Source organism: Lagopus muta, chromosome 12 (genome assembly GCF_023343835.1).
Source record: "Lagopus muta isolate bLagMut1 chromosome 12, bLagMut1 primary, whole genome shotgun sequence".
NCBI classification, from domain to species: Eukaryota; Metazoa; Chordata; class Aves; order Galliformes; family Phasianidae; genus Lagopus; species Lagopus muta.
The window spans coordinates 18,262,371-18,287,313 of record NC_064444.1 but is presented as its reverse complement, the minus strand read 5'-3'; the positions used below and the strand labels follow the sequence as shown (position 1 = coordinate 18,287,313).

At 48.4% G+C, this 24,943-nt stretch overlaps 2 protein-coding genes and 1 non-coding gene across 6 annotated transcripts in view; 2 read left to right on the top strand and 1 right to left on the bottom strand.

Annotated features, from left to right (window-relative positions):
• Positions 1 to 293: 293 nt before the first annotated feature.
• On the bottom strand, positions 294 to 14,937 carry COG4 (component of oligomeric golgi complex 4). Of its 2 annotated transcripts, XM_048958188.1 has the most exons (19): positions 14,776 to 14,937; positions 14,431 to 14,513; positions 13,695 to 13,809; positions 12,931 to 13,105; positions 12,152 to 12,345; positions 11,607 to 11,712; positions 10,179 to 10,336; positions 9,572 to 9,630; positions 7,798 to 7,931; positions 7,234 to 7,352; positions 6,321 to 6,487; positions 5,579 to 5,744; positions 4,886 to 4,948; positions 4,325 to 4,441; positions 2,626 to 2,718; positions 2,280 to 2,363; positions 1,875 to 1,976; positions 1,531 to 1,659; positions 294 to 1,003 (listed from the first exon to the last, which is right to left on the bottom strand). In XM_048958188.1, the coding sequence occupies exons 1-19, from the start codon at positions 14,890 to 14,892 to the stop codon at positions 869 to 871; spliced, it is 2,316 nt and encodes a 771-aa protein (XP_048814145.1). In that variant the 5' UTR covers positions 14,893 to 14,937; the 3' UTR covers positions 294 to 868. The 2 variants fall into 2 exon arrangements, with proteins under 2 accessions (XP_048814145.1, XP_048814146.1); XM_048958189.1 differs by lacking the exon at positions 14,431 to 14,513 and having other exon boundaries at positions 14,776 to 14,933.
• Positions 14,938 to 15,156: 219 nt separating this feature from the next.
• The window catches only part of SF3B3 (splicing factor 3b subunit 3), a 28,364-nt gene continuing 18,577 nt past the window's right edge, over positions 15,157 to 24,943 (top strand). The window contains exons 1-11 of one of the 3 annotated variants that reach the window (XM_048958150.1): positions 15,157 to 15,267; positions 16,298 to 16,410; positions 16,850 to 17,176; positions 18,074 to 18,246; positions 19,092 to 19,233; positions 20,250 to 20,362; positions 21,050 to 21,187; positions 21,622 to 21,725; positions 22,870 to 23,035; positions 23,299 to 23,394; positions 23,924 to 23,996. In XM_048958150.1, the coding sequence (XP_048814107.1) occupies positions 16,341 to 16,410; positions 16,850 to 17,176; positions 18,074 to 18,246; positions 19,092 to 19,233; positions 20,250 to 20,362; positions 21,050 to 21,187; positions 21,622 to 21,725; positions 22,870 to 23,035; positions 23,299 to 23,394; positions 23,924 to 23,996 (1,402 nt within the window). In that variant the 5' untranslated portion in view covers positions 15,157 to 15,267; positions 16,298 to 16,340. Of the gene's footprint in view, positions 15,331 to 16,297; positions 16,411 to 16,849; positions 17,177 to 18,073; positions 18,247 to 19,091; positions 19,234 to 20,249; positions 20,363 to 21,049; positions 21,188 to 21,621; positions 21,726 to 22,869; positions 23,036 to 23,298; positions 23,395 to 23,923; positions 23,997 to 24,943 lie in introns of all 3 variants that reach the window. The other 2 variants (XM_048958149.1, XM_048958151.1) reach the window with 2 other exon arrangements.
• On the top strand, positions 17,495 to 17,576 carry LOC125699513 (small nucleolar RNA SNORD111). The gene has a single exon (XR_007379593.1). It is a non-coding gene; the product is annotated as a small nucleolar RNA SNORD111 (small nucleolar RNA).

The window sequence follows — 24,943 nt, the reverse complement described above, 5'->3', positions numbered from 1 at the left end:
TTCCCTGTGAGCCTCCCAGGGGAGGTAAGGCAGGACACACAGAGCTCTGTGGTTTCCCAGTGTCACAGTGCTACCGCTGGATGCATCCAAGCCTCGAGTTGGCACCAGGTACTGGAACGTGGGTGTTTATGCTGTGCTGCTGCCAGCAAGAAGAGCATCTTGCTGCCGTGGCGCAGTTCAGAAGAGATGATGACACAGTGAACAGCTCATCTCCCATTGCTCCAGCTCCCTCCAGGCACGCACACGCAGCCCAAGGTCGCTGCTCAGCCAGGCGCGGTTTATTTATAGTGTATCTGTACAGAGCCAGCAGGGCCGTGACCCTCCTTCCTCGAGAGGCCTGCTGGTGATTTTCCAAGCACCCTGCCCCCACCACCATTCCTGCCTCGCAGCAGGCTGCTTCTGCTACTGCACAGTCCCCATCACCACCAGGGAGAGAGCTGACCCACAAACAAGCAGAACAGAAGGAACGTGGCTGCAGCCTCCCTGCAGAAAGCAGGGCAAACGCCACCACGGGGGCACAGGCAGAGCAATCTGTACAGATCCATAATGAAAACATTCCACAGCAACCCTGAATTTCCTGGATCTTCTGTGGTCTCACACAGGGAAGCAGAATGAAAGGAGCAATGCACTAGCACATCCCTGTCCATTCACCTAGCATGTGTCACACTGCTCTCAGTGTGAGAGTCCTCTGCTGCCTTATTTCTGGTCCCTCAGAAGGACAGAGGCTCTTCTTCCCCTGCCCTGGAAGGCCAGCACCCCAAACTCACAAGATCCAACAGCCAGCTATAGCCCCAGGGGGGATTTAGGCCAGCACCAGGGCTGCAGTGTTCCTGCTGTTACCTCCTTCAGGGTGCTTGTGTGCAGAGAACTACAGGCGCAGCCTCTTGATGTCCTCATCACGGAAATCCTTTCGGAGAGCCAACACCCGCCGGACCTCTGCAGGAGTGAGGCGCCAGGTGAGCGGGCCCGAGTTGGGGCCCCAGTAATCCAGGATCTCTGTCACCTGCAGGAAACAGCACCAGCTGCCTTCAGGGTGAGCTCAAACTTTGGCTGTGGTGACAGATGTGTCAGGGACAGGCAGGATTTCCTGCTCAGAAACACCCAGCAGGTATGGGGCAGTGTAACAGAAATGCTAAGTGACAGTTTGAACCAGTGATGGAGCACCTGGTGGGAAGGCAGGGCCAACCCAGGGAAGCTCAGGTGCAAGCAATATACCTGAGTGACTGAAAGGGGGTGGAGTCAGGATCCACCCTCTCCCAGATCTTAATTAAGGGTTGGCAAAGGTATCTCACTATCTAGCTGAGGCTTTCTAAAGGTAAGCAGCTTTTTTCCTTTGTTTCTGGATCCAGTGCACTTCTGTACCTGGGCACATCCTTACTTGTTACACCCTGGGACTCTGCTACCCTGCTGTCATTGCTGTGTTTTCCATCACGTTAGAGCATTACGGGCAGGTTTTCCAGTTTCTCTCTGCTCCACATCTGTAATAACACCTGGCTGAGCCCAGTAACTCCAAAAGCACATGCAGCTTACCCTTTCCAGATTGAGGATGGTGGCTATTTGGGAAAGACGTGCAAACTTGTCGCGGATGGTCCAGGTGGTGACCGTGGTGAGATAGGCTATGAGAGACCTCAGCTCCTTGTCAAACTGCAGACCACCAAGCTGCAAGGACCAAGGAAGCACTGTTAACTTCCCAATATGCTTTACTCCTGCGTGCACAAATACAAGATCTCCCTGAGCTGGTCGGTGGCAGCAGCAGAGCTTTCTTGAAGGTAGCATCTTCCTCTGCTCTGCCTCATTCCTTGGAGGATAACAAGGATTTTATGGAGTAGCCACAGCCAACCATGCTATGGAGAAGGGAGCAGTGTTTCACTCACCCTGTTAAAGCTGGATTTGAGGAGCACTTTCTCCAGTTCCGTGGCTATGAGGCTGGTCATGAGGCCAGTAAGGTTATCATAAATTGCTGGTGACAGTCCAGCCTAGAAGCAGAAAGCTGTGTCACTCTCAGCAGCAGCAGACCACGTAACCCCAGCCTAAGACAGCTTTCCCATTAAAAACCACTCTTATTTACACTCTCAGTGAGTGGACATCACCAGCAAAAGCAACCCAGGGATGCAGGGCCTACAAACAGCCTCTGAATGCCATAGAAGTCTCTAAGAGCCCTGCAAGCGATCTGAGGACATCTGTCCTCTGTTCCACTGAGCAGGGCAAGGGTTGGAAGGTGCCTGACGAAGGTCTGGCTGAAGCCTGGCAGGCTGCCACATCCCTTCCCTTCCTCTCACCTTGAACTCTGTCATCTGCTGTTCCAGGTGGACAATGAACTGCTGGACCCAGGGATCATTAGCTTCATAGTCACTGAATTCTTCCTGACATTGAAAAAGGAAAAAAAGGTAGTTCACGTGGCATGCTGTAAAGAAGGAAGAGAGGGAGGAATGTCCCTTCCAGAGCAAACTACATTCCTTTTGTTTCCTCAAATTCCTCTCAAGCTAAATACTCTTTTCCAGGCTGGGATGCTGATCATCTTTTGGCTATTTCAGTGTGATGCTCTCTGTGATGAGAAAGCAGCAGAGAACTGAGAGGAATGAGAGCATACAGGTACAGCTAGAAGCAGACAACCATGAGCCTTACCTCCTCGATGCTGTGGGAGATGGAGAGGAATAGGTTGATCCATGGCTTCACCTGGGGTTTGATGGCTGTGTTGTTCAGGTCATTGACACCTTCCTGAGGGGGACAAGAAGGGGACAGGAGGGCAGTTGAGCAAGGTTAAGTCCAACAATACATAACCTCTACAGCACAACTGCTTTGTTGCTGCTTTCATCCTCCTGCGAGGTGGAGAAACTGACCCACAGCCTTCCATAGTGAAACTAAACCAAGAAATCCTAGAGCTGGACCCAGGCCCTTCTGGTGCCAAATGGTTACACGGACACCATAGTGATAAGAAAGGGAAGGACAACGGCCCAGAAGCTGGCACTGTGCTGACACGCAGCCTGCTCTGAAAGCTTGTGCTGCCTCAGCCCTGCCCACACTGCTACAGAAGTGTCCTGAGGGGAGAGGTGTTCAGTTCCCATCCCACCAGGGCAGGGGAGGAGGCAAACACCAGCTCTCCACGCAGTTCCAGCCTGGAGGACGCTGCAGTCAGACTCAACTGCTGCCTCCCACCTGCAGCGCAGCTTAGCTCAGTAGGAGAAGCTAAAAGGAGGATAAAAGCTGTAACCACAGCTAGTTCCCTGAATTAATCATAGCCCCAGCAAATGCCATCTCCCCTGAGCAGCAGGCTGTCAGCAAAGGCTGTTCTGTCCGCTCTGATGCGAGAGTCCTCCGAAAGCCCCCTCCTGCCAGAAACCCCCATTGGGCTCAGCAAGATGTCAAGAAAGCTCACCCAGCATGAAACTACTTGGGTACCAATCCTACCTGGCATTTGATTAAGGTTTTTAACTAAAATTGCCATTTATGAGCAGGCCCTGCTGGCAATTGCCCTTTTCCAAGGCAAATTCAATGCGTGTGACTCAGTGCAGAAGCTTGCTGCTCAGCCTCTTGGTTGTTCTGCAGCCAGTTTTAATGCTGAACTACCACTAAACTGGAGAGTTTTACTCTTTATTCATGAGCTGCTTGGTTTCAGTGCTGACCACAAGCCTCATGAGAATTTGCTTGCACTACTGATTTGAAGGCATCTGCCTACAGCGAACTACAAAGCCAAACTAGAAACGATCTGGCCCTGTTGTGAAGTACAAAGTCAGTGGCAAACCTGGTTAAAAATATCCTCTTTTGCTTGGCTTCTTTACTGTGGAGGCGTCAGGCTTTCTTGCTCCCCTCCCTGTCAGCGGCCACTGTGAAACTTTGGGGCAGTAGGCCCCAGCATGACTCAGGGACACTGGCTTTAGCCAGAGAGCCTTCTGCCCGTGCTGGGGATGGAAAGGAGGAGAAACCTGGGAGAAGAGCAGCTGCCTCTCGACCAAATCTCCTTCTTCAGCACTAGTTGGTGGGGCTCTGGCTAATGTGATGACATGCTGAGCCACGAGGGAGAATGGAGGAGGGAAATGCTATTAATATGCTTTTTCCTGAAAATTCTGGACCAATTACTTTGTGCTGAGTGAAGGCAAAAGGAGTGACATTCCTTCTGGCTCTGCAGCTGCTTTCAGTGGTTTTTATACAGCTCCCAACTGGCGCAGCTGTGCAAATGGGTTGGAGCTGTTTGCATGCTTCAAAAGTGAATGCTTGGTTCCTCCCAATACTCTTTATCCAGCACTCCTAGAGCCGGACAAGGCCCAGGCCTTGGGCTGAAATGATTCCCCCCAGTGCTGGGGGCCAGCAGTGACACAATGCTCACCTGCAGGAGGTCACGGAACTTGTTGGAGACATCAGCCATGTCAGAGAGGCAGCTATCAATCTTGGCTTGTGCTTGTTCACCCCCAAAGCCTTGGCTAAGCAGTTTGGCGCAGTCACTCTGCAGGAAAGAGATCCACAAGCATGCTGCAAATTAACAACCCAGGCTGCCTCCATCCCTGTGCACTGTCAAGCTCTGGCTGCCCACCAGCATGCTTGCAAAGACAGACACCAAACTCTTGCCCTTGCTGAAGCTGCTGACTCCAGCAGGGGAGAGAACAGCAAGAAAGGAACCCAGAGGCAATATCACCCCGCACCAGGGAACCACAATCAAATGGTTTTATTTTACTGGTCAACCTGAAGGAACTGGTATTTCCAGTTAGACCAAGGTACACCACTGATGCTACTGAGCTCTGACAGCTCTGAATTGTTTTCCTAAGGTTGGAGGGCAGATGTCAGGAATTTGGGCAAAGCAAAGTCCAGGTGACTTATTTGACCCTACAAGGGAGGATATTACCTGTTTGATTATGGGGAAAAAAAAAACAGTAAACAATGTAGAGCAAACCTCTAAAGTCTTCTTCAGGGTCATGATGTTTTCACTGCAGACTTCCACGTTGTTTAAGGTCACCTGGGGAAAAAAAAAAAAAAAAAAAGCAAGTGGAATTCATTGGAATTTCCCACTGTTGGTAGAAAGTTTGAGTCACGTTAGTCCAATTCTTTCTCCTTGTTCTGTCCATGACGTTGCAGCAAAGCCTCAAATGTGATGGAAGAATGCATGAACCCCCAGCTTCTTTATGTGACTGTCACAAAGAACAACCATCCGTGAGCAGCTGAAGGTGATGGTTTATACACAGTACATCCAGACAAACAGGGAAGGCATGCACACGTAGGAAAAATCGGCACCCTCCTGCCAGATGAATGTCTGTTCTTCACTGAACAGACTGTTCTCTACCTGCTGAAGCCAAACTAACTGTCAGAACTATCTGAGATTTGTGCAGACAGGGATATGAGGCAAGCTGACAGGTGAAGGAGGAGTTCTGGTACGAGAACTGACATTTGAAGCACTTTGCATCAAGATACCTGTAACCAAGAGTTTAATGAAATGAAAGCATTCAGTCTCTCCTGCTGTCTTTGTAGAGCTGGCTGAAAGGAGAAAGCAGATCCAGGCAGAGCTGGCTGCACCGGTCCCATTCCTGAGAGTTCCCCCCTGTTTTCGTCCTTACCCCAACTCCGATACCAGGACAGCCACCAGACTCACCAGAAAGGACTGCTTGGCCTCATCGGTGCTTTCGATGCCCTTTGTATCAAACTTGCCCTGCTGCAGACTGCTGTGCATGATGTTCACAGCACTGGTGACGCCTCTCTGAAAGTCCTGGAAGGTCGTTGCTGGAAAGCCCTGCTTCAGCTTGTTGCACAGAACCTCCCTATGGGGCAAGCAGAACATACTCAGCAAATGCTGCAAGAAAACAACAGCGCTGTGCACTGTGTCAAGGGACAGCACTTGGGCCTGAAAAAGTAGAATTTCATAGGGACAATGCAGGGCTGCAGGTATCCCCTGCCAGAACATAAGATGAAAGGCTGACATAAAAATAAAATCCTTCCTGCAGTTATCTGCTGTCTTCAGCCACAGCTCTCCACTCCCACACTGGGAAGAGAAACAGCAGTAGGTCAATTTCTGCAGCACCACCCTGAAGTTGTTCAAGTCACAACAGAACTAAGCAGGCTTGTGGGCAACCCAGAGAGCAACTTTGCATCCCAGCACTACCATGTGGGGACAGTGTCATGGGGATTTTGGGCCACAAGATTCCTGTTTCTCTTTTATGATTATCCTGCAACTGCTACTGTGAGAAAAGTATGCCTGATGCTGCCTCCTACTACATCTCCACAGAGATGACAAAGGATCAAAGGTTAGAACACAAGGAAGACCATCTGCCAGCAAACACTGTTTGCAGAATGTGAGGGGAAAGTAAGGTATGATGAATCTGGTGTATTTTCATTACCTGAAGTCAGACTCCAGCTCGGTGGTGGAGTGGTTGATCATGGCACAGAGACAGTCTATGTTGGAACTGGATAGAGCACGCCCAATGCACTTCTTCACTATATAAAACACATCATCCACCATGCTGGAGGTGAGCTGGCCCTTCTCATAGCTGTCCATGGCAACAGCCTGCGAAGAACAGCCTGTCTCAGTGCCCCGAGCTCAGCTGTGTCCTCCCAGAGCAGCGCTGTGAGACCAAACCGTGGAATGCTGCCAGCTTTCTCTTTTCACCCTGAGCTGAACTGAGCCATCTGTGGGCTGGCATCACTCACCCTAGTTTTCAGTAGCCTGTAGACTTGGAAAATCTGACCACTCAAGCCCCTCACCTCCACACCACATCCAAAAAGTTCCTCTGTGGAACAGAAGTTGCTCTTCAAAGCCAGTAACTAAGCATCAGCTATGGGAAACATGGGTCTGCAGGCTCACAGAAGTGGCTGACAGAAACAATGCGCTTTGCACTGCCAGCACGACCTTCAACACAAACCTATCTTGCAAGCTATGCTTGGAGCAGTTGCTTCATAACCTCCTGATACAGCTTTGGCTCCGCAGCCACTACAGCTGTGTAAGCAGAGGGAGGGAGCAGAGCAATGTGAGGCTAATGGACCAGAGTCAGCAGCTACATTTGGCCAAGGAGAGAGCGCCCAGAAGGTGGGACTGGCTGCCAGCCCTGCCAAAGCACAGAATCAGACACTTCCCATACACAGGGGTATGTTTGGAGCTTTTCAAGGCCAAGGGAAACAAGAGACATTCCCAACCTCTGCAGTCCTCCTGTGTACAAATCTCCCTCTCTAGGAGTGCTCAGCAGAAGATTGTGGAGCATGCATGTAAATCTCAGCCAGTGGCACAGCTATGGCAAGCAACAGTCTGCGCTCTACCTTGTTGACAGTCTCCCTCATGAAATATTGCTCCATGGTGATGTAGTAGCCAATGAGTTCTTGCATGGTGCAGCTCAGCAGACAGTTGTTGAGGAGTTTGTCCAGGTATTTTTGGTGTTCTACAGAACACAAAAGAGAACTATCAGCCAAGAGACAGAAGACAATTCCACCTAATCCCCTTGCTGCCTGCCCAGTAGGCACACACCTGCAAAGCTCAACCTGGAATAAACCACAGGCCTCAACTGTGGAGCCAAGAGAGCTGAGCTGACTTTTGCAGGTGACATATATGACTTCTAGAGCTCTATGCATACCAAAACCCTAGCCCTGTTCTCTCTGTGGAGTCTGCCATAGTGCCTTCAGTGCCCAAAGGGCTCTCCCTTTCTTTGGAAACCTCATTTATTATGCTCTGCAGGCATTCCAATAGTTGGTTTATCTTCTACAGAGTGCTTTCAAAGTACTTTTGCTGAGCTGGTGTCAGTGCTCTGATACTAACTTGGACACATCCCCACTCTGGACAGCTGTGAGGAACAGATAGCCTGCAAACATTGGTTTTCAAGATATTACCTTGCTTTACTTCCTCAGAGGCCATGGAGTCTCCCACCTCAAAATCAGCTACTATTCGTCTCTTGATGAACCTCAAGTAGAGCTCACTGCGGGCATTCATCAGGGTGACCTCTGTTAGAATCGGGTCAAGTTCCCTGTGAGGGACATAACAAGAGTCAGGGCTGCAGGTGTACAAAAGGAGGGCACTCATTTAGCTCAGTTAAGCGGCGAGTTCTCTGCTGTTTTACTACAAGATCAATACTGCCCATTTCCATGTGTGCTATCGAGCGGCAGAGCTCAGCAGAATAACTGGTACGTGCAAATAACACCAACCCTGCTTTGAAACACATCTGGGGAGCTTGTTTGCATGGAGGGTTGCTTCTTGCCCTGACAACTCACTACCTCAGCTGATTTAAATGGAGACAGGTTATGCTGGGAAGCAGACAAGCGCTGCCAAGATGGAATGGCTCAGCAGCTCATCTTGTCAGTCGCCCTGCAGCAAAGCAGGCCAACAGCAGCTGTCCTTACAGCAGGTTTCCAGGCTGAGTCTGCCCTAGCAGCAGCAGCACTTCCCTGCTCTGTGCCCAGCCTCATGTAGGCACTAGGTTCACATCTGCTAAAGCACTTTAAAGCAGGCTGCATGCTGCCATCTCATGTGACAATCGAAATGTCCTGAGAAAATCATTAGAGAACGTTCTTTGTTTCCCTCATGGATGTGAGAGCAACCACATTAAAATCATCACAAGGCTCTGAACAGCCTGATACCACTTCAAAATCAGCCCTGTTTTGAGTGGGAGGACAGACCTGAGACTTTCATCAGTCCCTTCCTGCCTCAGTTTTGCCATCATTCTGTGAGCCCTGCTGTTAGAAATGCCTGGTCCCCGTCATCTCCAGAGTCACTTGTTCTTCTGAAAATGCTGAAAGATCTGTTCAGGCTGAATAGCCCAGGAAACTTGAAATCAAAGAAGCACACGACAGTGCAGAATGTAGTGTTCAGATGTGAGAGAGCTATGAAAAAAATACTGTCACATCAGCAGCTTTTTTATTAACGTGCACGAAAGCACTTTGCACATACTGCTCACAGCCTCCCAGCGAGCAAAAGTGGGACAAGAAACCATTATGCTTATTTTATGGATGGAAAACAAAAGCTCAGAAAGGGGATGCGTCCATGTTTACTCAAACAGTGAGCAGATCACTAAATAATCACTGAAATGAGTGGTCATGCAGGCTCACAGACATATCGTGTTCAACAAACATTGCTTTTCTTTCAAGGCATGGTTAGAAATCATGCAATGCCAGATGGCACTTTCAAATGGCCTTATTTAAGAGCTATGCAAGCATTCAAGACAGAAAAGGGCAGAGATTGAGAGCACTTCAGTTTATTAGCAAGACACTACTGTTACAGTCACTGCAGCAGCAGTACAGAATTAATAGGATCCAAAGATTTATTCTGGAATCTGACACAAATTATCCACCCAGGGAACTGCTCTGTTTCATGGGATCCAAGGACTGCACTCTCACCACTAAAAAGCAGTGAGGAGAGCCAAATAAAGCCTTCATGAGCAGTGGTACTCCCAGACCTCCAGCAAGGCCAAGATTTAAAATAAAGAGAAAGCAAAGCACCACCACAGAAGCTGTCTTATAAGGGCAGTGAAGGGTACCTAACAATTGGATGCTAGGCTTTAGTAGGTGCAAAGCCTCTGGAAGAGGCTCTGGAAGAGCTATCTAAATGCTAAGTAGCATTAATGACAGATCAAGACCGGAAGATCAGAGTAAAAAGAAGTTTTGTTTGTACCTCGGTTCAATCTTCTCTGCAGAAGAACTTCTCATCATGCTGTTCTGAACCTGCTGGAACTGCAATCACAAAAATACAAAGTCATCAACACTTCTGCTGCCAACTTGGGAGTTCCTTCTCATGCTACAGCCTAAGGAGTTGCCTGCCCAAGGAGGGCAACATGACTGCACTGCAGGAAGCGCCCTGGGAATTGAACCAATTCACCTCTTCCTCTGAGACAGAGCTCAGCTTGCCAGGAAGGGCTGTGGGATGGGAACTCCAATAGAGGCACCAGGGTGTGTAACCATGAGATGATCACAGCAGACCTCCATCAAACAGACAGGAGCAGAAATAAGACAGTGGGGAGGGTGTACTGAAAGCACCCTGCAGACGTGCAGAGAAAAGTCCTTTGTGTTCAGGGTCCATTTATCATGCTCACAATGAATCCTCTGCAATAAAAAGGGCAGCTGCAAGCTGGACTGCTTCAGCCATCAGTGCAAGTATGGAGCAAAGCAGTGTTTCTCTCAACAGACAAGGTCAAACTTTGCCACCACTGCAGCACTTGTACCCCTGCAGAGCTGGATGGAGGCTATGTTTGGCTATGCCAGGCAGAATCACACCCACTGACCTGTCTGTGATAGTCCCTCTCTTTGACAAACTTCTCCACCACTTTCTCCACCTGCTGATCGCACTCTCCTTGCAGGTGCTTGATGAGGGTGTACAGCCTCCCTGGCCCATAGTAGGTTTCCACGATGGGCTGGTGGGTCTCCACAACACGAGCAATCCCTGCAGGCAGAGAGATCTCAACAAGATGGATTTTGTTCTTTCAGGAGCAAGAGAGCCCAAAGGAGCTCTCATCCAGCCTAGACCCAAAGCAGAGCTGTTCAGGTCCTCAGACAGGGGATCACTCACTCTCCAGATAAACAGGCCAGACTGTTCAGCTGCTCTCTAGTGGCTAACTGGAGGCCTGTCATCACCACCCCCTAATCACAGCACCTTCTCTCTGCATGCAATGCCTTCTGGTTTCTCTCCTGTTTATTGCAGGGCTATGGCCTAAGTTTGCTGGGGGTTGAAAGCCATCTCTCCTCCTAAGGAGCTCCTGCCATGGGTCAGCTGCCTTCCAACCAGTCCAAGATACAAAGATGCAAAAATCAAAAGAATGAAGCTTTCACAGAAGGAAGCCATGCAGGCTAATTCCAGAGGGATCATCCAAACACAATCCTAGCTTTCAGCACCAGGCTATGGGAGAATAATAATGCTAGGAAAATGAGCCTACGGAAAGCTCTGCTCTTTTTTTGTCAGGTGGAACAAGAGGGCAAACATCAGTGAAGGCAGGAGCTCTTTGGAGAAAAAGCTCATCACCAAGAAGGTATCTCTCTAAGACTGCTTTCTTCTCACATGCTCTCTGCTCCGAGAGATAGCAACACTCCTCCTCTCCTATCACTACTGCCAAGAAAGCCCCAGTAGCTCTAAGGGCCTTCAGTAGCAGCACGGGTGCCAGGCTGAGAGCGACTTGGCAGCGCTGCAGCCTGGAATTAGAGCAGATACAATAGAGAAGGCGGGTTAATCATCATGGGATCTCAATTACTGTCTTTGGCAACATCCCCACAGAGCATTCATGTTCCTCTCTCTCCCTTCAAGCTGCCACGGTCCTCCTTGAAGAGCCAGGCCTGGAGGCATCGAGAGATGCTCAACTTTAAGGGATCTGATTTGTTTGTCTGGAGAGCTGTGTGCCTGAAAAATCCTTTAGGGAACACCCATTTGTTTTGAGGATGCAGAGAACAGAAAGAAACTGATTCCTGGAGGTAGCAAAAAAAGTCCTTTGCAATTCCACTATGCCTGCACAAGCTGTACAGAGGAAAGCTTGCTTATTCTAATGCTCTCTCCTGGCTGGACAAGTCTGCTATCTGTGTCTGCATCCCTCTAGCACGACGGTCCCATAGCTCAAAGGGCATTTAATGGCATGGAGCTAGAATTAAAAAACATTTAGATCAATGAACTATCTCATCATAAACTATTTTCAATCAACTGGCAAAGAGAAGAGGGAGAAGACTACCTTCAAAGAGGAGTGTCAAGGTATCTGCAAAGATGACAGCAGCTCGACGGTCACTCATGTCTGTCCCCATCACCAGCTGCAGGTTCTCCTCTGCTTTCTTGGCCACCTGCACGACACCAGGTTCAGTCAGCACTCAAAGATATTGCTCATCCCATAGCCTGGGCCCTTGTTCCCTGCACTATCGAGTGCAGTGCAGTATTTCTGTTGCTATCATTCCCACTGCAAGAGTTACTGTTGCTGCTGTTTCCCCAGATTTTCTTCTCTGGTGGAAAACTCAAGGTTCAAGGAGAGGCAGAAACTTGATCTTCTCTTTCCAGGCTCTGCTGTATGAGCTTTCAGCAAATACAAAGAAGACACAAAAGGAGAAACAAGACGGCTAGCGGGCTATGTATTCAAACACCAAGATTGGTGCCTTGGTGCAAAAGGTAGGGGAAGAGCTGAACTGAGGGCCAATACTAATTTCAAAAATTAACACGCCAGGGACAAGACCCTAGAGACTGGATTTTGCTTTCCCCCAGCACTGCATGTTTCACAGAACGTGTTACCTGCTTGCAGAGGTACTCTGAGAACTTGCTCAGCCCCTCTTCATGTAAGCCTAGCAGGGGAAAGATCTTGAAGAATCGTTCCACCTGGGGCAGGTCTCCCTGCTTCATAGCTGTGTCGAATTTCTCTGTGACAATTGTCTTCAGGCGCTGCTCTGATTCCTGCAGGAGCTTCAGATTGGCATCAATTATGCCCCCTGTTGAAAGGCAAGAGAAGAAATGAAGTAACATCGCACTATTCTCACCTCACAAAGGACTATTTATTCTCCTGATAGAGAGACTAAGGTTGTGCAGCTCAAAGGTGAGAAGGCAGAAGGTATACCAGCATCCCTCTGTGGGTCACAGCAAAGAAAGGTAAGTCTGAAGTACACCCAACTAACAGGACTCCTGTTGTGAACAAATCAACTGGAAATTTATGTTAGGGATTGGGCAATTCGTTCATTTGCGTCCAGCTGTTTCTCCTAGTATCACACTGCAATACTGCAAGTGTTCCCCTGACAGTCTTCTCCCTCACTTCTTTTACCCTGTACGTTTTGTCCTTTACCCAGGCAGCTATTAAAACCTCGTGCCAGGAATGCTTCTTCAATTAATGATGATTCAAACATGACTACACTTCAAAGACTTTGATGTCCGTTTCTGTATCACATTCTAAGACTTTTGGCAAACATTCAGTGTTCTGCTTTGTCCACTGGGCTGGGACTATCTGTCATAAAGAATCACTTACCCTCTAGTTATCTAACTGAAAGGTGCCTTATCAGCTTCTCCTCATGAACACTCCTTACCTTCCTTGCCTTGACGGCTGAGCTCAATCACTGATTTGTCCAGAGACAGATAGCGATGAATGTGAGCTGCTGCTTGTTCATAATCTTCATTTCGCAGAGCTGTTTGAACTCCATCCATGCAGAACTTTAGGTCTAGTATGTCGTCAGCTCTCTGAATGGCCTGATAGAGTCGATTCTGCAAGAAAGTCAACTGGTAAGGCTTGCTGCTGCAGGCTGGACAAGGGAAAGAGAATCAGGAAAAGACAGAAGACAGCACCTGGAGGAAAAAGACTGAAGAAACAGACCAAAGCGATGCTCCTCTACACAATGAGCAGCTACATAAGCAGAAACCCCAAAAGGGTTGTAGGTCCAGTGAATCTGATAGAAGAGAAGCATTTGCCCACACAAGCTCAGATTGAGTTCACAGAGCATACTCCACCTTAACAGGCAAAGACAAGAGGCACTGTCACAACTGTGCAGGCTGCTGGGATCTGAAGCCTCTGAGCTCATCTCTACAGAAAGACAGCCTGGATTCCTGCCCAATCTCAGCTGACAACAACCACCTCCTCTGTCCTCAGCACTGCAAGAGCTAACAACGTTGTGCTAACTAGTTGAGGCTAAACTCGACTTATTCACCATAATCTGCAAAAATATGCTGAAGAAGCAGCTGCTGTATGGGAAATCCTAACATTACTCTTGTAACCTGCAATACTCAGGAACTCAGCAAGATCCTATAAGCTAGCAAAACCAGGTAGCTCTAAAATAAAGAAGAGTGATGCAAGTACCTTGGCCAGATCCAGCTGCCGGACTTTGCTGCTGACATTCTCAGCCAGGTTACATGTGAAGGTGATCATTCCTGCCAGCTGCTGGGCATCCCCCTCGATGAGCTGCAGGTTGGGGCTGGATGAAAAAAAATACACGTAGAGTGAACACAAGAAAAAAAAGGTGCTGTGATTATGGAAGGAACTGTCCCACATTAATTTCCTACAATGAACTGACAGAAGCTCTGCTCTGTGTTGGTACTGCCACACCTCAAGCACTCTGTGTAGTTTGGGCAACATGATGTAAGGAGGACATAAAGCTATTAAAGGGCATCCAAAGGAAGGCTATGGGAGGGAGAAGGGTCTGGAGGGCATGGTGTGTGAGGAGTTGCTGAGGGCTCTAGGACTGTTCTGCCCCAAAGCAGAGGAGAGGCTTCAAGGCAGCTGCAGCCTCTCACGGCCTACAGCCCCTTATGGCCTATAGTGGCTCACAGGGAGAAGAGAGGCAGTGCTGAGCTCTGCTCTCTGACAGCGACAAGGCTCAACAGAACAGTGTGGAGCTGTGTCATGAGAGGGTGAGGTGTGGGCAAGGAAAGGTTCTGCCCAGAGGACGGTGGGCATGGAACAGCTCTCCCGGGCAGTAGGCACAGCTGCAAGCTACTGGAGCTCAGGGAGCACTGGGACACAGTTGCAGCCAAAGGGGTTGGGTTTTCCCGAGAATGTCCACGTGTCCTTTCAGCACAGCAGCGGCACCACTCACCCCATACGCTGCAGGGCCACCATTTTGCTCTCGATGGTGCCCTGCTGCTCCAGGAGGGCGTCCAGCTCCTGCTGCACGGTGCTCTGAAACACAACGGCAGAAGCACGGCTGCCCTCAGGGCTGGATAACGCTGACATCAGCCCTACGCTCTCGTGTTAACATGCTGCCATGGCTGAGTGACGCTTCCCGGAGACAGACCTGCCAGCCTTAAGCTGAGCTCACCCGACTCCCCTCTGCGGCTCAGCCTTCCCCACACACGAGCCCAGACCCGCTCCCAACTGACGGACGCTGTCAGCCGGCAGTGCTGAGGCGCCATCTCAGCGCTTCACACGGCCCGGCCCGCACCTCCTCCTCGCACAGCCGGCTATAAGCGGCCTCCAGCTCGGACAGCTCGGTGAGGGCGCGGACTCGCTCCATGGACAGCCCGCAGCCCAGCGCGCCGCCATCGCCACCCGCCGCCATCTCGGGACGCGGCTCAGCCGGCCGCCGCCAACGCCGTCAGGCCCAGTGGGGCTGCCTGAGCCGTGCCTGAAGGTTCGCACCGTCTCCGTTCCGCCTGGAAGAGCGGGATGACCACGCTATTTCGATTCAACACGCCTTGACGTGTTGGGGGAATTTTGTGGAGGCTCTCAGCGCGAGGTAACGCTGCTGTCGGTCCGTGGTTATTCAGGCACTGCCTCGGACAGCCGCTTCCTCTCACAGCGCGCGCGCGCCGGGCCTCGAGGAAGGCCCCAGCGAGGAAGCGCGGGAGCGCAGCACGCAGGCGCAGGGCTGATGGCTGAGCGGGTCGGCGGGGCGCCCGCCTAGGCCGGAGTAGCATCCGCCGCCATCCGCACGGTAGGGACGGCCCCGCCGTGCTGTGCCTGTCCGGCGGCGGGCTCTCGGCTAAGTGAGTGCCGTGTAAGCCGTCATTTGTGGGGTAGGAGCTGGCCGTGAGCCCCGCGGGGCCCGGGCTGTGAGAGGCGGGCCGGGCCTGAGCCTGAGCCTGAGGCGGATCCTGGGGCCGGGTGTAGGGGAAGGCGGTTCGGGAGCGGAGGGCAGGTTCCATCGCTCGGGGGCCTGAAGGACGGAGGTTTCTGTGCGGCTTGTTCGGCTTGTGCTCGTCCTGCGTTGTTCCCGAGGGAGGGAATCGCCACCCCGTGCTGCGGGGCTCAGGGTACAGCCGAGGGGTAACGGCACGGGAAGGTGTGCTATGGAACCATAGAGGGGTTTGGATTGGAAAGGGTTTCAGAGATCACCAGGTCCCCACTGTGCCACAGGCAGGGTTGGCAACCTCTAAATCAGGTAGTAGGTCAGACTGCCCGTCCAGCCTGGATTTGAGCACTTCTAGGAGTTGGATATCCACAGCTAATCTGGGCAGCTGTGCCAGGGCCCTGAGGGAAAGATGTCACCCAACACTTAACCTACATTTCTTTTAATTTAAAACAGTCCCCCACCGTCCTGTCACTGAGCCAGTCAGCAGTGGCTGTAAGCTCTAAATCTGCTGAGAAGGATTCCCAGGCAAAAAAAAAAAGGACCCGAGGAAATGGCCACAAGTTGTATCAGAGGAGGTTTAGTTTAGACATAAGAACTTTTCCTCTCAGATGGTGGTCAGGCATTGGAATGGCTGCCCAGGGAGGTGGTGGAGTCGCCGTCCCTGATAGTGTACAAGAGGCGCCTGGATGAAGAGCTACGAGATCTGGTTTAGTGCTTGTAGCAGTGGTGATGGGAGGGCGATTGGACTGAATGATCTTGCAGGTCGTTTCCAACCTTGCAGTTCAATGATTCTATGATAAGGATTAAGGTTAGAACTGCAGATTAATAAGAGAGCATCAGTTCTGCTTTTGTGCCACATGAATGATTCTGGCTGTACAAATACCTGTTGCAGATTCAGTGCCGCTACGAGAAAGTGAAGTGAATCCACTGTCACCATGTTCCTGTACAACCTCACGTTACAGCGTGCCACGGGCATCAGCTATGCCATCCATGGCAACTTCTCAGGTAACTTTTTCTACCCTGTAACATTTTTTGGCCCAGGCTCTTTCAGACAGTAGAGAAGAAAAATAATTTCTGTGCTGTTTGGTTGCTGTAGCTACTCTGCATCAATATAGTTAAGTCTTTTACTTCTGGAGGTGTCTTATCGTTTGATCCCAAGTGTGCAACCTGAGCGATTGGTTCGTGTGGAAAGAGAGAATGTTTGGCTTGATCTCACGTGCAGATTTAATTTAATATTTTATTTTCACAATTTATTAAGAGATAGTGAAACACAGGGCACCTTGCTTGGTGCTTTGAGTTCTCTGACAACAGTAAACAAAAATCCCTTGGATGTTCTGTCACCCTGAATATTACACATTGATAATATACAGAAAAATATTCTGTAATCTTTCTGGCGGTGTTTATCTTAACTGCTTGTTCTGCTGTGTTGTTCCTCATTCCTCAGGAACCAAACAACAAGAAATTGTTGTTTCTCGGGGCAAGATCTTGGAGCTGCTCCGCCCAGACCCCAACACGGGGAAGGTTCACACCTTGCTGACGGTGGAAGTGTTTGGGGTCATCCGTTCCCTCATGGCCTTCCGGCTGACAGGAGGGACCAAAGACTACATTGTTGTGGGCAGCGACTCAGGGCGCATTGTTATCCTGGAGTACCAGCCTTCCAAAAACGTGTTTGAGAAGATTCATCAGGAAACCTTTGGCAAGAGTGGATGTCGCAGGATTGTTCCAGGCCAGTACTTGGCCGTAGACCCAAAGGGCCGTGCTGTCATGATCAGTAAGTCGACCTAGAGGCTTGGTTTTTTGCTTGGTTTTACTTCCTGTCTTGGAGTTAATAGCAAGTTTCTGTCGGGTGTGTTTGAAGTACTTCTTCTCAGGCAGTTTGGTAGGCTGTGAGACGTGTGAAGGAGAATGCAGACCCTTGAAATAGTTCCTTGATGCTGATGGAATTGCACAAATTAAATTCTAACGTTGGGCCGAAGCAGTCTGGAAAGAAGTCAGCCAGCTTTGTGGTGAGCGGGCAGAACCCTGATGTATGATGTCTGGGAGAAAAGTTAGGGCTGCAGCCATCCGTCTGTGGTGTGGTCAGCTCCTCCAGCCTGAAATGATGCTGTGAATTCATGTCTCTTCTCTGACGTGTAGTGTGGAGACAACTAGATGAATCTCTGATCAGGCTTCATAGCTAGAAAGAACACTTTGGTAGTTTAAGCATTACCATGAGGCATCTTACTTGGTTGGCTGACCAGCATTGCTAGCAGTTGTGTTTTTACAGCCAACGGGATGGCAAGCTTGTGGAGTGAGAATAAACATGAGTGCATGAACTTCCTTAGTTTGCTAAAGCTGTTTTTTTTTTTTAACTTGTTCTTGTTTCCATGCAGTCCATCGTGTTTTGTGTTATGGAATGTGGGTAGATCTGCCTGTAGCTACCATGGGCTGAATACTGGGCTAGTTGGAACTAACCCAAAGAGTCAGAGTTAGTTTTCAGAGCTGGATTTGTTGCTTACAGTCTGAAATACTAAAAGTGAGGTGTTTGAAGATAATTGCTGACACAGGGATATGTAACCAATAGCAGATTTCAGCAGCAAAATAATGCTGACGTTCTGTTGTGAAGGTTTGTGTTGGGATGCAGGTTTGACAGCTCTCATCGCCAACTATTGCTGCCCTTTTCTTGCAGGTGCTATTGAAAAGCAGAAGCTGGTGTATATCTTAAACAGAGATGCTGCAGCTCGGCTCACCATTTCGTCCCCACTGGAAGCCCACAAGGCCAATACCTTGGTCTACCACGTGGTGGGAGTTGACGTGGGGTTTGAAAACCCAATGTTTGCTTGTCTGGAAATGGATTACGAGGTGAGAAGACTTTGGTGACTTTTTGCTGTCTGCTGCACTTTGTTACTTCTCTTCTGTCCTGCTTCACCTGTCTGTGGAACCAGGGAGCGTTGTGTGCCTTTCCTGTCTGAGATGACTTTTATTTGTCTCGAGCTTACTTGCGTTCTTGTCTTACCTTTAGAGCTGGAAGGTCTCTTCTGTTTTGGTGATTCTTAACTTGTTGCTGCTGAACTGCACATGTTTTCTTCCCCTGAACCTTTTGGAGCACCTTCAGCCAACTCTTTTGGGCTTCATTTTGATGTTTGACTCTTTTTTGATATATTAGTTTTGCTTCTCCTTTTTTGAGAGACAACTTGGTGCTGTCAGTGAGTAGCACATGAAGAGCAAACCTTTTGCTGTTAAAATACTGCCTGAATTGTGACCAAGTTGTTTGCTTTGGACAGTGTACCTGTCAGCTGTCTGAATAAGCACCTAAAGAAAAGTGTCTGCTCTGTTGTTCTAGAGGTTAAAGCTGTACTCGAGGGCAAGCCTTCATGTTGTAATTTACAGTGCCCTGAAGTCTTGTGTGTCAGAGAGGGTGGAGGTATGATTACTGGCTGGAGGCTGAAGGAAAACCACAGGCTGTGTTTGATGGCAGACATGGTTACTGTGTGGTAACAGGCTTGAGCTGATGAGGATCTTGCTCTGTGTAGACACTGCTGGGGATGTGAAGCTCCCACTGCTGCTGTAGACTTCAGTGAAAATGATCTCTGCGTGTGTTTGAATTGCTGCTTCTCACTCGTGCCATTTCAGGTCTTAGAATGTTTTCACAGAACACACAGATGCCGTTGGTGTTTGGAATTAAGTGTTCGTGTTTTGTGTTTTAGGAAGCAGACAACGATCCAACAGGAGAAGCAGCAGCCAACACACAACAGACCTTGACGTTTTATGAGCTGGACTTGGGTTTGAACCACGTAGTTAGGAAATACAGTGAGCCTCTGGAAGAGCATGGCAACTTCCTTATAACAGGTACTGCCCACCTGGCTGCTCTCTCACTTTCCCGTGGATCTGTTCGGTTCCTTTTCTGTTGTTGCTATGCTTTAGGTGCTAGGAGCTGTTTGGTTAGCAGTTTGAGCCATCAGTAGAAATTAATGGGTGAGCCAGGTCATGAGTAATGGTTCACGTGTGGAAATATGCAAAAATAGGAGATACAGCTGAGGTTTGCAAACTGCTCTGCATCTCTCTTGTGTCTGCCTTGGATTCTCGTTGTTCAGAAACTAGATGTCAAACAAAATTTAATATCTAGTGACAGATGCAAAAGAATGTAATTTGAGATAATGCATAAGTACTGTTCTACTCTTCTGAATGGGATGTGAGCAGCTGACGTGCATGCAAAAAGCCAGTAAATAAACATCTCTAAAGGCCCATCTACCAGGATTTGATACAAAGCTAACACTTTCAGCTTGAGGAAGTGCTGATCTGCAGATATCTCTCCAAGTGGAAAGAAGCTGAAAGCTAGGTATGCCTACTCTGTTGTTATATCACCTGCTGGCAGCTGTCAGGAACAAACACTGGGCTGGATCTGCTTGCTCTGCTGCTGCTGCCCTTCAGTAGTGTGTTGCGTTATGCTGGGCTCCCAACAGGACCATTTTAATAAACATTCTTAGATGAAAGATGTGTCAGAAAAACATCTGCTATTATGACAGCAAGCAAACATGCCAGTCACTGACAAATTGCTGATGTGGTATTTTGGGCTCAGCGTGGCTTTCTAGGTGAGAATGAGACATAAAGGATGAAACAAGCAATTTACTTGGAGATGTATGCTTTGTTTTTCTTTTTCCTGGTGCCTCAGTTCATTCTGCCCTGTTTTTATGCCCGCACAGAAAGCTGTATTCTTTCTCCTTAGAAAAAAATCACATATTCAGGGTGATGCAGAGCACTAAGAGCTATGCTGTTTCAAAGGACCAAAATAAATCTTCATAAATAGTAGTTCAGATCTGTGGTAAGAGTTCTTCTCGTAGTGACATTTCCTTGTTGTGTTTCAGTCCCTGGTGGTTCTGATGGACCCAGTGGGGTGCTGATCTGCTCAGAAAACTACATCACTTATAAAAACTTTGGTGACCAGCCGGATATCAGATGCCCAATTCCCAGGAGACGGGTGAGCATTCTGGGATTCCTCCTTTACCTTTTTATAAGATTTCCTTTGTTGTTGCTGAGTAAATTTGCCACTATGGGGGAGGATTTAAAGCGAAGAGAACAGGATTAAGAATCTGTTAGCCTCTATCTGCCTTGATGGCTGCACGTGTCATCTGTGGGGGAAGATGGGTGGTAGGCATGGCCTGATGTGATGAGTTGGTTTCATGTCTCTTCTCTGAGATTGACGCTGAAAATACTCCAAGGACTCTGATCGGGCACTTGGGGCAGTGCTGTCAGTGTAAGGTAGGCTGACTTGAGGTGTTGAGTCATGGCTGCTGTTGTGTATACAGGTGAATTCAACAGCTGCTCTGTTGCTTGTAAGGCTTCGTTCTCCTCCTTCGCTGACGCAGATCATTATGTTCTCTGGCAGAGCTTTAAATACCTGGTGCTGAAAAACATCTGGTTGTGTTACTGCTGTGTTTGGTTTTGATGTTTGGGGGTTGTCTGGGCAAAAAAGAGGGGAAAGCTTAGGCACAGGGTCTTAGAAATGTATTTCCTTTTGGGGGAGAGAGGTGCTGGGTATAATGGGGGAAAACTTCTCTGTGTGCTGTCAGTTCTCAGGCACCTGTGAAATGGAAATACTTCAGTCAGCGAAACCACATCTGTACAGGTCTTTTCCACCAATCATTTCTGCTTTCTTTCTTGATAGAATGACTTGGATGACCCAGAGAGAGGTATGATCTTTGTCTGCTCTGCTACACACAAGACCAAATCCATGTTCTTCTTCCTGGCCCAAACAGAGCAGGGAGACATCTTCAAAATCACCCTGGAGACTGATGAGGACATGGTAAGCCATATTTGAAGAGTGACAAGAAGCACATAGTTAGAGAGTTCTTAGTCCATAGCTTTGCCTGGTTCTCTGAAGTGATAAATACACAATATTTTGGGTTTAGCACATACTCTACGTTTTCTGTGATACTGTTATGCTCACAGCTATAACTGCTGTTCCTCGTAGTGACAGCAGGGCGTGCAGAGTTCTGGTTTGTGTGCTGCAGTCGATCTTGATGTGAGTTCAGGAAACTAGCTTGGCACAGCCAGCTAGTCTGTAAGTTGAAATACCTCACTTAAACCGTAGTAGCTTGCTGCTGCTTACCCTAGTATTAAGCAATGAAAAGATTTCTGCTTCACTGAATCAGGTGCCTTTTTTTTTTTTTCTTTTAAAGTCACACATGTACAGCTTTAGTGCCTTGCTAGTAAGTTCATGTCTTCCTCTGCTTTCAGGTCACTGAGATTCGACTGAAGTACTTTGACACCGTGCCCGTAGCTGCTGCCATGTGTGTGCTGAAGACAGGATTTCTCTTTGTGGCATCTGAGTTTGGAAACCAGTGAGTAAACAGTTTCACACCAGTGGTTTTCCCCTGGAACGCTCTGTGAGCACAGACTGACCCTTGACTTCACTAAAAGTAAAAAGACAGCATCTCAGTTTTAATGGGTAGAGTAATTCTTTGTTCACGTGGCGTGACTGAAGAGGGGAATTTTCTTCTTGCTGATCCCAGATTAAATATAGTAGTGCAGTGAACAAAAGATGATGTGTTTCTGTGGTTGGAAGAAGTGGGCGTTCCATCCTGGGTAGGATCAGTCACCTCCTGATGGTTCATTTGATCAATTTTGGTTGAACTTGTACGTGGACTACAGCATCTCTCAAAATGTAACTGCAGACCCAGGAGCTGGTAGGGTTTTTTATCAGTAGCTGTACGGTCCTTTTCTTAATAGAAGTGTTGTTGAAGACCTTCTCTTTTCCTGCTCAGGGGTGTAGAGTACTCCAAAAAGTCTTCATGTGCCTTTGAGGGTGGCTTTGCAGCTGTGTGTTTACAGGAATGGAGATTAATGCTCTCCTGCCTGCATCTGCAGAGTCAGCCAGCTGGGGGAGTTCCGACCAGTTTACCAGAGTGAATCTGAACTCCTCTGCATAAAGCAGGCTTTTGAGGGAGACACATTAATTTGAGCATCATTAAAGACAAGAAGTACATTGCTCTGTATTTCTGGAGTTCTTTTTTTCCTCTGAAGTTCAGCTTGATTGTTGTGCTGTGTAGGGTCGTAAAATGGAATGGGGAGTGGGGCTGAGAATAACAAGGTGAGGATATGCCAATAAAATACATGACTGGAGTTGTGGCTTTAGTCCTCAGCCTTGCTTGTGGCTTCAATTGTCAGTTAATGCTTTGGCTCCAACACTGGAGTGTCTCAAAGGCTCAGTGGTAAACAGAAAGCACTGAAACTCTGCCATACCTTGCCAGTTACAGCTACAAACAAGACCATGATTTTAGTTATTTTATTTAATGAGCATCTGATTCCCTTCTAATGCTTTTTAATTTTTTTTCCATGAAGAAAATAACCCCTAGGGCAAAATTTTAATAACTGTGTGATACAGGGAAGGATTTCCCTCCATCATGCTGAATGGCTGGGCTGTATTAGAGAAGACTGAATACACTCAGCACTGAACATGCTGTTTCTTTCGCTTTGTGTCTCAAGTTATCTGTACCAGATAGCCCACCTGGGTGATGATGATGAGGAACCAGAGTTCTCTTCTGCCATGCCTCTGGAGGAAGGAGATACATTCTTTTTTCAGCCACGACCTCTCAAAAACCTGGTGCTGGTGGATGAATTGGACAGTTTGTCTCCTATTCTGTGTTGTCAGGTAGGTTGCTGTCAGCGAGCTCCCTTCTGTTCGTAGGGCCCCCTCACTTAGAGGAATTGATTGCAGGTGCATGACTGGTTTTCCATGCTTTTGTGTGCGAGCAGAGTCAGCAAAGATGCGTTACCCCAAGTTTCCAGAAACATTGCTTTGTACTAAATGCTGATAGAAGAGCTGGTCTGCTGAATTCTCAGCCAGCTGCTTAAGACTCTCACTGGTCTGTTCTCTTCCTGTGGCTCAGTTTTGTTTTATCTGCTTCCATGCAGATAGCAGATCTTGCCAATGAGGACACACCCCAGCTGTATGTGGCCTGCGGTCGGGGGCCACGGTCATCTCTGAGGGTTCTAAGACATGGACTTGAGGTAAACCTTCCAGCATATTGGAAAAACAGCTTGAGGGGCAAGGAACGTAGGAGACAATCCGAGCAATAAGGGTGCTCTAATGAAGGGATTCTTCTTTTGCTACAGCCTGGAGGGAGAGTAACTTTCTAGGTTTGTGCCTTGGAAACAAGACTGCTGTTTACTTGTACAAGCTCAAAGGCTTTTTGCTTTATTGACTCTAAACCACCTGCGTTTTGTCTCTAATGCTTGAGTGTATTGAATTGGAACTTTCCCAATGTCTTTGTCAGCTGCTGCTGCTATCTGTTTGCTGGGGGTGGATGACCTTGTTTTAAAGCTGCTCTTCTGGAGCTCTGGTGTTGCAATATCACTGATGAATATATTCTACCCCCTTGCACATCTGGCATCAGGGGGAGAGCCTAGAGTGGGGAATTTGCTAGCTTTCCTGTCCAATTGTGGGAAAGCTTAAAAACTGCTGATTGTTTATGACAGTAGGACTGCAGCAAGCCTAAACATCCATTGTCAAAAGAACCTGGTTCCTGTTTTCTCTTAGGTATCTGAAATGGCCGTCTCAGAGCTGCCCGGTAACCCCAATGCTGTATGGACTGTGAGGAGACACGTTGAAGGTATGCAGTATTTTCCTTAAGCTGAAGGAAGGGGGTGTTGTGCAGCCACCTGTTTGCACTTTGAAGCCGCCCTCTGGTCCCCTAGAATCGTCATGCTTCCCTTTGACAAAGAAACTGCTCACAGCTGCATCCATCCATCGCACAGTGTGCTGCATCAGCTGTGCCTTTACAGCCTGAAGCTGCTGAACTTCTCATTTCCCAGTTCCCAGTAAGGTTTTGCTCTGACATTCATAGGCAGTGATTATGCTTTTTATTGGAGCGTACTTGCTATTCTTCATACGTGTTGACAACTGCAGTAATCAGCTCTTTGTGAGCGAGCGGGTAAAAATTATGGAAAAAACCCAGATAAATCAGCAGCAGTATCTGTTCTATTGCTTCCCTCCGTGCATATCTGTAAAGAAAACAGTCTGTTTGGAGTGGGACATGCTGCCTGTTCAAAAACCCAGCAGGGTTTGGGTGCTGCTCTTTCCAGGAAGCTCCGTAACTGAAACTGGCAAAAGGCACTGGGTTGTGGGGCTGTTTGTTTTTTTTTTTCCTGATCTCAGATAATGAGTTTGCAGTGTGAAAGATGAGAGGAAACGTATTCCACTGTCCTGCCTTTCTGCTGGAGGTGAGAACGAGTCCTCAGAAATATCTAAAAAGCTTGAAATGAAATTGTCTAGGTACTGTAAATCTCCATAATTATTTCTGAGGCAGTGCAGATCTTTCAAAGACTCGCTGTAGTTTTATGCACCGGGTGCAGAGATGCCAGATTGTTGCAGTGAAGACCTCAGCCTTCTGTGTTGATACGGTTTCTTGTTTTTTAAGCAGTCTTAGGGTAGTGTGTCTTGCAGGGATCCTGTAGCCCTGTGGAAATTTCAGATGTTGCTGTAGGATTTACCTTGTCATTTGAGACCTATCTTTGATTTCTGTACTGTTCTGAGATTCAAGTACTGCCTGAGCAGCAA